General features: G+C 36.3%; 1 protein-coding gene across 2 annotated transcripts in view; it reads right to left on the minus strand.

Annotated features, from left to right (window-relative positions):
• Positions 1–562: 562 nt before the first annotated feature.
• LOC107750432 (condensin-2 complex subunit D3-like) overlaps positions 563–11,398 on the minus strand; it is a 19,449-nt gene continuing 8,613 nt past the window's right edge. The window contains exons 11-35 of one of the 2 annotated variants that reach the window (XM_016565798.1): positions 10,934–11,186; positions 10,784–10,819; positions 10,577–10,696; positions 10,412–10,485; positions 8,980–9,114; positions 8,501–8,721; positions 8,192–8,383; positions 7,863–7,960; positions 6,867–6,976; positions 6,676–6,783; positions 5,955–6,063; positions 5,644–5,745; positions 5,311–5,549; positions 5,146–5,225; positions 4,911–5,048; positions 4,618–4,751; positions 3,772–3,968; positions 3,572–3,682; positions 3,191–3,361; positions 2,952–3,049; positions 2,693–2,760; positions 2,084–2,125; positions 1,475–1,537; positions 1,219–1,276; positions 563–1,046 (exon numbers count right to left, since the gene is read on the minus strand). In XM_016565798.1, the coding sequence (XP_016421284.1) occupies positions 974–1,046; positions 1,219–1,276; positions 1,475–1,537; positions 2,084–2,125; positions 2,693–2,760; positions 2,952–3,049; positions 3,191–3,361; positions 3,572–3,682; positions 3,772–3,968; positions 4,618–4,751; positions 4,911–5,048; positions 5,146–5,225; positions 5,311–5,549; positions 5,644–5,745; positions 5,955–6,063; positions 6,676–6,783; positions 6,867–6,976; positions 7,863–7,960; positions 8,192–8,383; positions 8,501–8,721; positions 8,980–9,114; positions 10,412–10,485; positions 10,577–10,696; positions 10,784–10,819; positions 10,934–11,186 (3,030 nt within the window). In that variant the 3' untranslated portion in view covers positions 563–973. Of the gene's footprint in view, positions 1,047–1,218; positions 1,283–1,474; positions 1,538–2,083; positions 2,126–2,692; positions 2,761–2,951; positions 3,050–3,190; positions 3,362–3,571; positions 3,683–3,771; positions 3,969–4,617; positions 4,752–4,910; positions 5,049–5,145; positions 5,226–5,310; positions 5,550–5,643; positions 5,746–5,954; positions 6,064–6,675; positions 6,784–6,866; positions 6,977–7,862; positions 7,961–8,191; positions 8,384–8,500; positions 8,722–8,979; positions 9,115–10,411; positions 10,486–10,576; positions 10,697–10,783; positions 10,820–10,933; positions 11,187–11,398 lie in introns of both variants that reach the window. The other variant, XM_016565797.1, reaches the window with a different exon arrangement.

The following is an 11,398-nucleotide window of genomic DNA, read 5'->3' on the forward strand; positions in this document are numbered from 1 at the left end:
GGAGCTATTCTATCTATAGCACACCTGTAGATACAATTTTGTCTATTTATATATTTTATTCATCTTTATTTTTCATTACGTTTGTTGTTGTTGTCTCCGTGTACTGGAAGCTTCTGTCACCAAAACAAATTCCTTGTATGTGCAAACATACTTGGCAATAAAGCTCTTTCTGATTCTGACTTCTATGAGGAGTACCTAAACTCAAGGGTTTGCAGAGATTGTTTCATATGGCAAATAATATTCTGTGTCTGTCTGCCCCAAAATATGTGAATCATATTATAAACATAAGTAAGGAATAGCATGATTGAAAGTAATAGTAAGTCTCTTTTACTTAAACCTTCACATTTCACAAATATATTACAAAATGTGCAGCAGGGATAAGTTGAAGTATAGTATATATAGAAAAGATAAATGAAGTATATGCTAAATAATATATATATATATATATATATCCTGAATTATCCATGTGACACTGAGAATATGAAAGTTGAAGACAGTTGTTACATATATTTCTGCTTATATATATATATATATCCTAAATGATTCATGTGACACTGAGAACAATCTGAAACACTTGTCACATACATTTCTGCTTGACAAACAAAAACCTGCAGTTTATCGAAAGGCTTCTGTCGCCGCTAATGTGGCACTGAGAGGAAACGCAACCACTGCGACATTGCTTTTGTACTAAATGTCAGATGCTATTGAAATGCACAAGATGCTCTTTGGAATATTCTAAAATCGGCAGTTTAAAGGCTGCTGTTATTAAAGCAAAAGAGAGTATTGGAAAAACAAAAATATTCTTACATTCATGCCATATAATTGTCCACACGATACAATCCAAAGTATCAAAGGCATTTAATAACATTGCTTTTAACAAATAAGACAAAATGAAACAGTAAAAAGAGAGTTATCAAGAGAAGTGTGAATTAAAGAGGGCTTGTTCTAAAGGTATGGTGAACTGAAACATTCACTAGAACCGTTTTTTGCTTCTCAGTTTTTGAACAAGAGGAGATTCAACATTCCACTGCCTGGGCACCGGTTTTCTGAGGGGTGGATGAAAATAAAAATAAAAAAATATATTAGTTATTAATATTAAGCAATAAACCATAATGCTTCATCTTTTGAAGATATTTTGCTTACTGATGTTTATGTTCAATTAAATTAAATGAAACACTATAAATTCATCTGAACTCATCTGGAAATGTATAAACTTACTGTTGTTCTGGTGACATTAGATGTAGAACACTCTCTTCTTCATCCACAACTTTGCTACCTATAACTAGATAAAAATGTTAACATTCACAACCTTCCGTTTAGTACTGCTGCCGCTGAATAGCATGGACCAGTCAGTTTTAGCACTTTAGATGTGCAGGTTACCAGCTATGAACTACTGATACACTTGGGTTATAGTGTCATAAATGAGATTCCTGACCTTAAGACTTAAACATGGAAGAGCATTTGAAAACCGTACCTCTTCTAGATTCATTGCAGATGGCACTGACTTGCTCTCCAAATGTCACTTCATTTATGCTCGCTTTAAAGAACAAAAAAAGCATTTCCTTTGCATTTCTCAAATGAAAACAATACCAGCTCATTTCAGCACAGGCTCTTTTAAAACCGTAAAATTGACAACAGCATGCACAATCATTTCCATAATGTAAAAAAATAACATCCAAGTGGGGTGTCATATATCAAAGCCATTCACACACAATGCATTTCTGAATTTAAAAACATGTGATGTAGGGCAGTGGAGGGAAAAAGTCTAGAGTTTAAAAAAAAAGTTGAACTACTTATAAAGGGGTCATATGATGCGATTTCAAGTTTTCCTTACTCTTTGGAGTGTTACAAGCTGTTGGTGCATAAAGAAGATCTGTAAAGTTGCAAAGACGCACCATTTTTTTAGAATGCGGTGTCATGCTGCAAAAAGTAAGTGTGACAGTCAAACACGTCCGTCTAGCACATATACTCAGAAAAACAATGGAAAAGCAGCACAGTGGAATGCAAAAATGTGTTGTGCGTGAACAGCCCTTAAGGGTGGACATTTGTAATTATGGGAGACATCCAAATTAATGAATCTGACCTTGTGGAGTACTGATGGCTCTCCCAACCTGTTTTCCTCGTCCTGTCAGAGGAGAAAGAGAGAGAGAGAGAGAGAGAGAGAGAGACAGCGCTTAAAAATGATTTTTAACTGATAATATAGATGCTCTTTATTAAAGTACACAAAAAGCAGTGCATTTTGTTTTATTATTGCCAATGCTTTTTCTTGTTTTCATTTGCCACCCAGAACTGAAGCAAAATACACTTTAGTCTGTCTAAAGTTTGTAACCATAATTGTAATTTTGATAATTTATTATTAATTATTAACAATTATTATTTGGTTTTTGTTTAAAGACCAATTTGAATTTTAAGAGACAGAATGTGAAATCTATCTTTTTATTTAATTGAGACTGAGTCTTATATGAATATGGAAAACATATTATAGAGAATATTATATTATATACATATAAACATAAATAAGTTTATATTATAACATATAAACATATTATAGATAATAAAATATATCATCTAAAATTCCTTTGAAGAGGTGAAATAAATTATTTCAATCACAGATGTTATAAAAATCACATCAGAAATAAATGACCTTTATTGTTCTGTATAAGCAGTATTATTGTTCTGTTATTGGGTTTACCTGTTGAAAAAACTGTAGGGGAAGAATGGGTCCTGACTGGAGTTACCATGCCTGCATAAGTGCGGCGCCTGAGAGAAAGAATAATTGTAAATGCAGCATGACTTCATAAAAATCACATTTTGCCTTATCTTTACAGATAACATTACTGATGATATCATTATTACACTGATATTATACTGGTGATGTCAAACTTAAAAAAAAGAAAAAAAAGAAAAGAAAAGACAATTATCTGTTGTACTGGGATGTGGCTCAGTTTTACCTCAGAGCATCAGCAGATTTTGGGGTTTGTGCGGGACCTTTAGTACCATGAGGGTTTAGAGGGGAGGCAAAACCTGTCTGCCCCCCAACATTTGTTGCCTGGGCAGGAGAAGCCACAGTAAAGAATGGGCAAGAGAGGGAAACAGAGGAAAGAAAGTGGTGGTCAAAAACCAGCAGTAACGCTTCATGGCTTTGTTGTCACATCTGCTACTTTCCGATGTATGTGTATGTTTGACTTACGTTTCGTTGGGGTGAAAATGTGAAGTTGGCCAGTTGATTCTCCATCTGCTGTTGTTCTTGTTGTTGTTTTTCCTTTTCAAACCGTTTCAGGTTATACTCCACCTCTGCAGCCAACTGCTCATCAGCAGCAAACAGCTCCTTCACTTCTGAACGATAGTCCTGCATGGTCACCTGTAACACAAGGACAAAAGCCTGGTGTCAGAATAAATAAAAGTTTGTTTAGAGGCAAAAAGAAATGAACTGTTTCAAATACATATGGTTAAACTAACTCTAATAGGGATGGGTATGAATAACAGATTACTCATAAAATAACATCAATGATCAATTTCCTCAGCTTCTCTTTTGTGTGCGTGTATTTCAGTAAATTCATGTCTATATCACCTGTAGGTAGGCCATAAGGTGTTTCAGGACAGGTGAGTGTTGCTCTTCCAGCATGTTCTTCAGACTGATGATGATAGGAATAACATTCTCCACAAAGTTCCTCTTTTGGACCTGCACATAAAACAGATGGCAAGTTCAACAAAGGTCAGACAATAGTTTTTTGACTGCCTTCAGAATATACCTTCAGGACGTTCATTCACCTGTGAGACCAGCTTTTTCTGGGCCACCTGTAAGACAGCTTTAGCCATGGCCATCTCATCCTCCTGAGGTTCCTCTCCTGCTGCTGGGCCGCTCATGGCTGTCAGTTTCATCTCTTTCAGCGACAGGATGTCAAAAGTATCTGCAAGCAACTCTGAGCTGTCAGAGTCCAGAGGCAGCTCAGAGTCCACAAAACTGGCTGGAGAAGAGAGGAATCTGTAAGAGCAACGTCTATGTAACACACCAGTGTTTCCTGAACTTCTGCTGAATCTACAGCATATTTTAAACCATTTGCCTCCAAACTGTAAACGGATGATAAAAGGTGCATTATTCCTGTTGCCCCCTCTACTTTGTGTTTCCTTCAGCTGGACTCAATCAAATTCAGAATTTGTTTAATCATAGTATTGCTCTTGATGTAAAAGGACCATTCGCCTGTGATTCATTTAGTTTTTTCACATCGCCTTTGGAAAAGGCCTTTTTTAAAACAATTCTAAATGTTTTACAATTGATCATTCATTTGTTTCATAAACTACAAATCTAGCAGTTATATACATTTAATATATATATATATAGAAATATTATTATAAATATTGAAATATTATAATATATAGAAAGAAATTATTGAACACTGAGCTTTCAATCAGTATTTTGTCCTGACCGGAAGCCAGAGTTATTTATTTGATGACTGCATGAGTAGGATTTGCATGCCCAATAATGAATAATGATTTTAAATTTAAAAGTATGATAGTTTATTATAAACAGTTTCTCCACCCTTGGAAAGCACTAACTGGCACTGCTAAAAAGTGCTTAAATTTCACTAATTCACTCCTATCACACACAGCTCTCACCAAGGATGTCCTGGCAGATTTTGGTTGTGATATTGAACCGCTGCTCGTCAGTAAAGTTTTTCAATAGGAACCTGTAGATCCTGAAACGTTTGCCTTGATTCTGTCGTCCTTTCAGAGAAAACTTGCTTTTCTCACTGACAGAAAACACACATACAAACACATCTTCAGAACTCATGGCATTTCACGGAGTAGTTTCTTCCCATAGATTGAAAGGAAATTAAACATTATTTTTTGCAAACCACTGCAAAAACAAACAAATCCAGGTTCATACGATGCATAATTTCAGAATGTACCTCTCAGTTTGAAGGAATTGATTATATTTCTTGTGTTTCTCATAAGAGTTGAAGTGGAAAATGCATTCAATGAAATGCTGGGAAAACATGAGGGGACTCTTCTTAAGCAGGAGGTCAACCAAGCAGTACTCACAGAGACTAAACAACAAAAACAAATGAAATCACATCAAAACATTAGATTATATGGCAAAAGAAACCGCACTGTGATAAGCTTTTCTTTGGCCATATTACTTACTCCGCAATGGCAGGATCTGGGTCCACAAGAACAATAGCAAAGCGGAAAAACAGCGCACCTTTCCATTTCACATACTCCTCCTGTTGAAGTGCAAAACAACATCACATGTTTAAAGAATTTGACAAAAGATGATCTGAGGGTTTGATCACAGCTTTGAGTGTGTACCTGTAGTAAGTTGGTGAGCATAATGAGGGTCTGCTCTCGGACGATGGGATCTTTGTCTCTCAGACAGGCTGAGATGTTAGGGATATATCGGGTCACAGTGTTGGTGTAGCGCACACAAAGATCACACATCACCACCACCACGTTACTGCGCACGGCCAGCTCAGTGCCCACTTCCAGCTCCCGCGCAAACACGGGCAGATACTTCAACATCAGTTCCTCGTGCTGCAGACACAGCTTACCTATGACAGACAGAGAACGAGATCAAACTCAGAACAGATATTTTCACATTCTGCCTATTAGGTTAAGTGTGTCTAAAGTAAACATATTTCACACCTAATGTGATAACTGCATGTGCTCGGACCACTGTTGGCATGGAATTGGGTTTGAACCGAGACAGAGGCTGACTAGCAGGCAGCTCATCTCCTTCAGCAGAAACTGGAAGAAACACAGAATAAACAAAAATGCATGAGACAGAAGATGGTTTTGCAACATTAATCCAAGACTGATATTGACACCAAATGTAAATGGCCTAAAGCTGCATCTTAGACTGGTTCTGAAAAGCTCTTGGTTATCATTTTTAGATTAATCATATTGACACACAGATGCAAGTCCATAAGAAGCTAAACAAAGCTGCATGGACTCACCTGGCTGCTCTGAGGGAGTTAGAACAGACTGAACCACAAGGAAAATTCTCTTTCCTACTTTAGAAGGGCAATGGAGCGAAGCGGCACCAAGTGTATAAAGATGTTTCACCTGAGATAAAGAGGATGGGTTGAAAAAAAAATACAAAAATAAAAAAACTGCCATTTTAAAATGCAAAATGTAAATTAAAAACCATCTTGATTTGTGTAGGAGGAGCTTGTCAAAAGATCAGAATTTATACAAGTTTTATCTATAATGTTAAAAGGGTAATATCATCAATAAAATGATATCATAGAAGAGACTATTTATTAAAACAAAACTGCAAAAATAAATTGATCAAATGACAGAACCTCAAAATATTAATATATGATGGCCCACATTTACAAATCAATGGCGCTTATTGGATGATCAGAATCAAATAATCAAAATAAGTACTTAGTAATTTTAAGCAACAAAGACTTGTAATGTTTTCATTTCATATGCAAAGAGCAGAGCAGCAAAAAACAGCGTGTTTAATCGTAAGGCTCAAATAGGGCGTAAAATAGTCATGTAAAACTAGATTATAATTGTTTTTGTTGCAAAAAAACAAAACAAAAAACGTTATAGGTGGCGTGGCCCTAAAAAAAAAAAAAAAAAAAAAAAAAAAACTTTAAAAAAACATTGGCTTAGAAATAAATCAGACTTCCAATCACTACATGGAGGGTGTTAAATAGTGGTCTGTACCAGCAGGTCTTCATTGATGTTCTCAGCTCCCTTCTCTTGTAGAATGACACCAGACAGATAACTCTCACACACAGAGACCAGCTCTCCACAGAAACGATCCAGGAACCTCTGAAACCCCCACACACAAAGAAAATATTAAAGTATAAATATGACACATTATATTAAGACTTTTGGTAATGGTATAATCTTACCAATGTGTCCTGAGTATTGTCTGATCTTGAAAATCTGACCAGAGTATCCACACAGGAGCTGATTACCTCCAAAGGCAGGCTGAAAGTCTTCAACCAGCCCATCAGATCATCTACACAGGTAAAATGTACACATTTGCAATGTATTTGAATTAAAATACCATTACTAATTTACTAACAAAGTTGCATTGTGAATGCAAAAGCTTTGTATTACCTGTCTTATGCAAACAGGTAATTAGACTGACTACCATATACTATAGCACAAAAGTTTCAGGTCAGTAAGAATGTTTTTGAAAGAAAGAAATATATATATATATATATATATATATATATATTTATTATTTTATTTATTTTTTAATTTAGCAAGGATGCAATAACGACAATAAAAAGTGGAATTTTTAAATGTCACAAATGATTTATATTGCACTTTGATAATAATAAGAAATGTTTCTTGAGCGGCAAATCGGCATATTAGACTGGAGTAATTATGCTGAAAATTTAGCTTCGATCACATTTTACAATACATTAAAAGAGAAAGTATTTTAAATTGTAATATTATTTTACAATATTACTGCATTTCTTATTAAATAAATGCAGGCTTGGTGAGCAGAAGAGATTTCTTTCAAAAAACATCTCACTGACCCCAAAGTTTTGAACAGTAGTGTGCATCATCAATCTAAAGTACAAATGTCACAATAGCGGCTTTCAGTTAATTTGAATCCAACCTGACTATAAATGACCCGTGGTTCAGTGAGTGTGTAGGACCAATAACTTGTGAGCTCAAGACACATTCCGGTTAAAAAGAACTGCCTAACAAGACCAAACTGTTTGCTCCTTGAAGATGCAATAAATTAATGCCACCTAACCAGATCAGTTATGATGAAATCACATCACCTGTCACCATTGGGAACTATTTTTATTATAATCACAAATAATACTTTTTTGATGCATTTGCAGCCATTTCAGTCGTAGTCTGAAGTCCTGACGCACCACACTTACCTACTATTCTGGTCTTGGTGTCATCATTGAGATTAGACGCAATGTCTCCCAGAACGCTCAAGATGTGACAGGTCATTGCAACTGAAACAACTGGTGACCTGATCATTAAAACAAAAACATAATTCTAAAAATCATAAAACAAATATTTTGGAACAAAATCAAGCAGACAACTTTTACACACTGCCCATCAATCAAAATCTAAATCAAAACTACATATTCTCTGACGTTTTTCCTTTATACTATAACTGTTTGTGCATTTACTGAGAAAAAAAAAAAAAGAATTTCACAACAAAAATTCACATATCACTTCCTTAGCTCTGTTCTCTGACCTGATAGTATTCTCCCAGGTATCCAACACGGTGCCATAATTCAGTTTAGGAGAGCAACTGGCAATTTTAGCTAACAGCAGCCAGGCGGCAGCTGCCCTCTCTCCGTCGGTGTGAGACAGCAAACCGTTCACAAAGGCAGGAGTGAACTTCTGCTGCGGAGCCCACACGCTGAAAGTCTTGCTGAAATACCGACTACAGAAGAGAGAGATGTGGGAGGAGGACAGAAATAATAACAATGAAAGAAAATAAAAAAAGGGGGGACATGTCACATACCGCTAGTCACAGATGGTTAGGACACGTGTAACTGACCTGAGGTCTTGACACTTTTCACACATCAGACCCAGTAAGTCCCAGGCCAGCTTCTGAGAGGTGTCGTCATCCCGATATTTGCCTTGACTCTTAATGTGAGCAATGACGACATGGTCCAGACACTCTAGAGCTTTCTCTTGCACAGAGCTCTCAGAGTCCATGACAGCCGGTAACACTCCTCTCAGCCAGGCCTCCTGCACCTCTCTATTCTCAGGCAGAGCCTGGAAACATAACGATAGAAAGGAAGGTTGGGGACACACTCTAAACCAGTGTTCGTCGTAGTGACAAATGTCAAGTCTTTAAAAAGCCTAGAATAAGAATTCAAACCTGACCTTGGTGGTAACCATTAAAATGCAGAGGCACAGGTAAACGTTTGACTGTTTTGACTAGCTAATCATATTGGTCATAACAGGTAGACATAGTACGAATCCATCTGTTGGATGAAGCAATGTATTGTGAGGTTGGGAGGGGGTGCTCACAGTAAGGAGATCCATAAGGCACTGCATGGCTTTTTTCTTCACTGAGACAGCAGGATCCCTGCAGCGATCTGACAGAATACTCAGATTCTCTGCACTGCATGAGATCACCCCATGCTTCAGCAGACTCATGACGGTCTACACAAACACATGGAAGACACAATCAGTTATAGCTGCTTTCTTTAGACTATTTTGACAAAGGAAATAATGGCCTTGTATACAATACAGTTCAAAAGTTCCAGGGTCAGTACGATTTTTTTTCCATGTAAACGCAGCAATATTGTGAAATATTACAGTTTAAAACAGTTTTCTACTTTAATATATATTAAAATGTAATTTATTCTTGTGATGGCAAAGCTGAATTTTCAGCATCATTACTTCAGTCTTCAGTGTCACATGATCCCTCAGAAATCATTCTGCTGATTTGGTAGTCAAGAAACATTTCTGATTATTACCATCAATGTTGTGGAAATCATGTCACTTTTAATCAACTGAATGCACCCTTGTTAAATAAAAACATTAATTTCTTATATATATATATATGTGACCCTGGACCACAAAACCAGTCTTAAGTGTCAATTTTTCAAAATTGAGATTCATTATTCATTATTCATTTATTCATCTGAAAGCTGAATAAATAAGCTTTCCATTGATGTATGGTTTGTTAGGATAGGACAATATTTGGACGAGATACAACTATTTGAAAATCTGGAATCTGAGGGTGCAAAAAAATCTAAATATTGAGAAAATCACCTTTAAACTTATTCAAATGAAGTCCTTAGCAATGCATATTACTAATCAAAAATGAAGTTTTGATATATTTACGGTAGGAAATTAACAAAATATATTAATGGAACATGATCTTTACTTAATATACTAATGATTTTTGGCATAAAAGAAAAATCGATAATTTTGACCCATACAATGTATTTTTGGCTATTGCTACAAATATACCCCAGCGACTTAAGACTGCTTTTGTGCTCCAGGGTCACATACATATATATATATATATATCTTACTAAGCCCAAACTTTTGAACAGTAGTGTATGTTTAATAGGGCCCATATTATAAAACAGATTTTTTTATGCTCTTTTGAAATAATTCTGTTTACTATGCAAACATACTCTAACAATAACAATGCAATAACAAAAAGTTCCCTCCCCAGTCCACAGAGACCATTTATGGAAATTAAGCTACAAAAATGGGTCAAAAACAACATTTGAATGTACAACAGCTGTGCTTTAAAGCAACTTTTTCAAAGGGTCTTATCATATTGTACAAATCATCTAATAGCTAAAGTATAGTATATGATCAGCATACTGATTAAAGCGCCACTGTTAAAAATATAGAAACTAAAAAAACTCTCCAGATGAACTAGTTGACCGCTCAATAAGTTGAATGTGAAATGCTTCAAAATGTAGAATGTATTTCATACCTCCAGTGCACTTTTTCTAGCATTGATTTTTGGATCGCTGACATGTTTTTTAAATAGAGTCAATGTTTCCTCATCTAAAAGTAAATAAAGAAACATTCATTAAGAAATAGACAGTCATGCAAAATTTGAAATTTAAATGATAAGGCCTCTATGAGTCGAACTTACTCTGTAAAGAAGAATTCATGACGCTCCTGTGAGTCGTGGTAATGCTCTTGTGTTTTGTAAGCTCAATGGTTCTGAAGGTCAGAGCGGTTTTCTGAACAGTCTCTCTTCTTTTTAGAGTTTCTGAAAAACAAAACACAAACTGAACCATCACGGACTATAAAAATGCCGTGCCCTAATTTGATTTTAAATACCAAAATATGATCTTACGCTCAGAGCGGCCCGACTCCAGCATAGTCTGAGCACCTGCAGAGAAAAGAATGAGCTTATTCTGTATTCAAACATATTGCTTGTTGTAACTAAATAATATAACATTTTACACAGAGCTGTACAGTTACCATACTGTAGTAATATACTTACTGTTGGAGAAGAGCTCATGAACACATTTTGTGGCATTCTGGGAACCCAGCTCCAGACACTGTGCCAGGCAGTGCAATGCGTGACCTCTGACTGTGGGGGAGACATCATTACGATGATTGTAGATGATGTTGTGCACCAGGAACCTGTGAGGAAGGAACACAGCCAGCTCAGGGTCCACTGTGTCGTCCACATCCCTCTCACTCTGCTCCAGGAGGACCAAGGCAACATCAAGCGCAAACATTCTGAATGCCACCTGAAGAGAGGTTTTTATTGTTATCCATCAGGAACAGACAAGAGTAGGCCTGGGCGATAAAACGGTATCAATATTTATTGACGGTACACCTACTTCAACAACGATATAAAAATTGTTCGATATAGTGCACGATATAGGCACGTGCTATGAGTGACGCAGACAGCGCACACAAACACATGCTGAAATGAGTGCTGTGGCTGTGCCTGCCTGTG

This window comes from Sinocyclocheilus rhinocerous, unplaced genomic scaffold (assembly GCF_001515625.1).
Source record: "Sinocyclocheilus rhinocerous isolate Xijiao unplaced genomic scaffold, SAMN03320098_v1.1 scaffold1, whole genome shotgun sequence".
NCBI classification, from domain to species: domain Eukaryota; kingdom Metazoa; phylum Chordata; class Actinopteri; order Cypriniformes; family Cyprinidae; genus Sinocyclocheilus; species Sinocyclocheilus rhinocerous.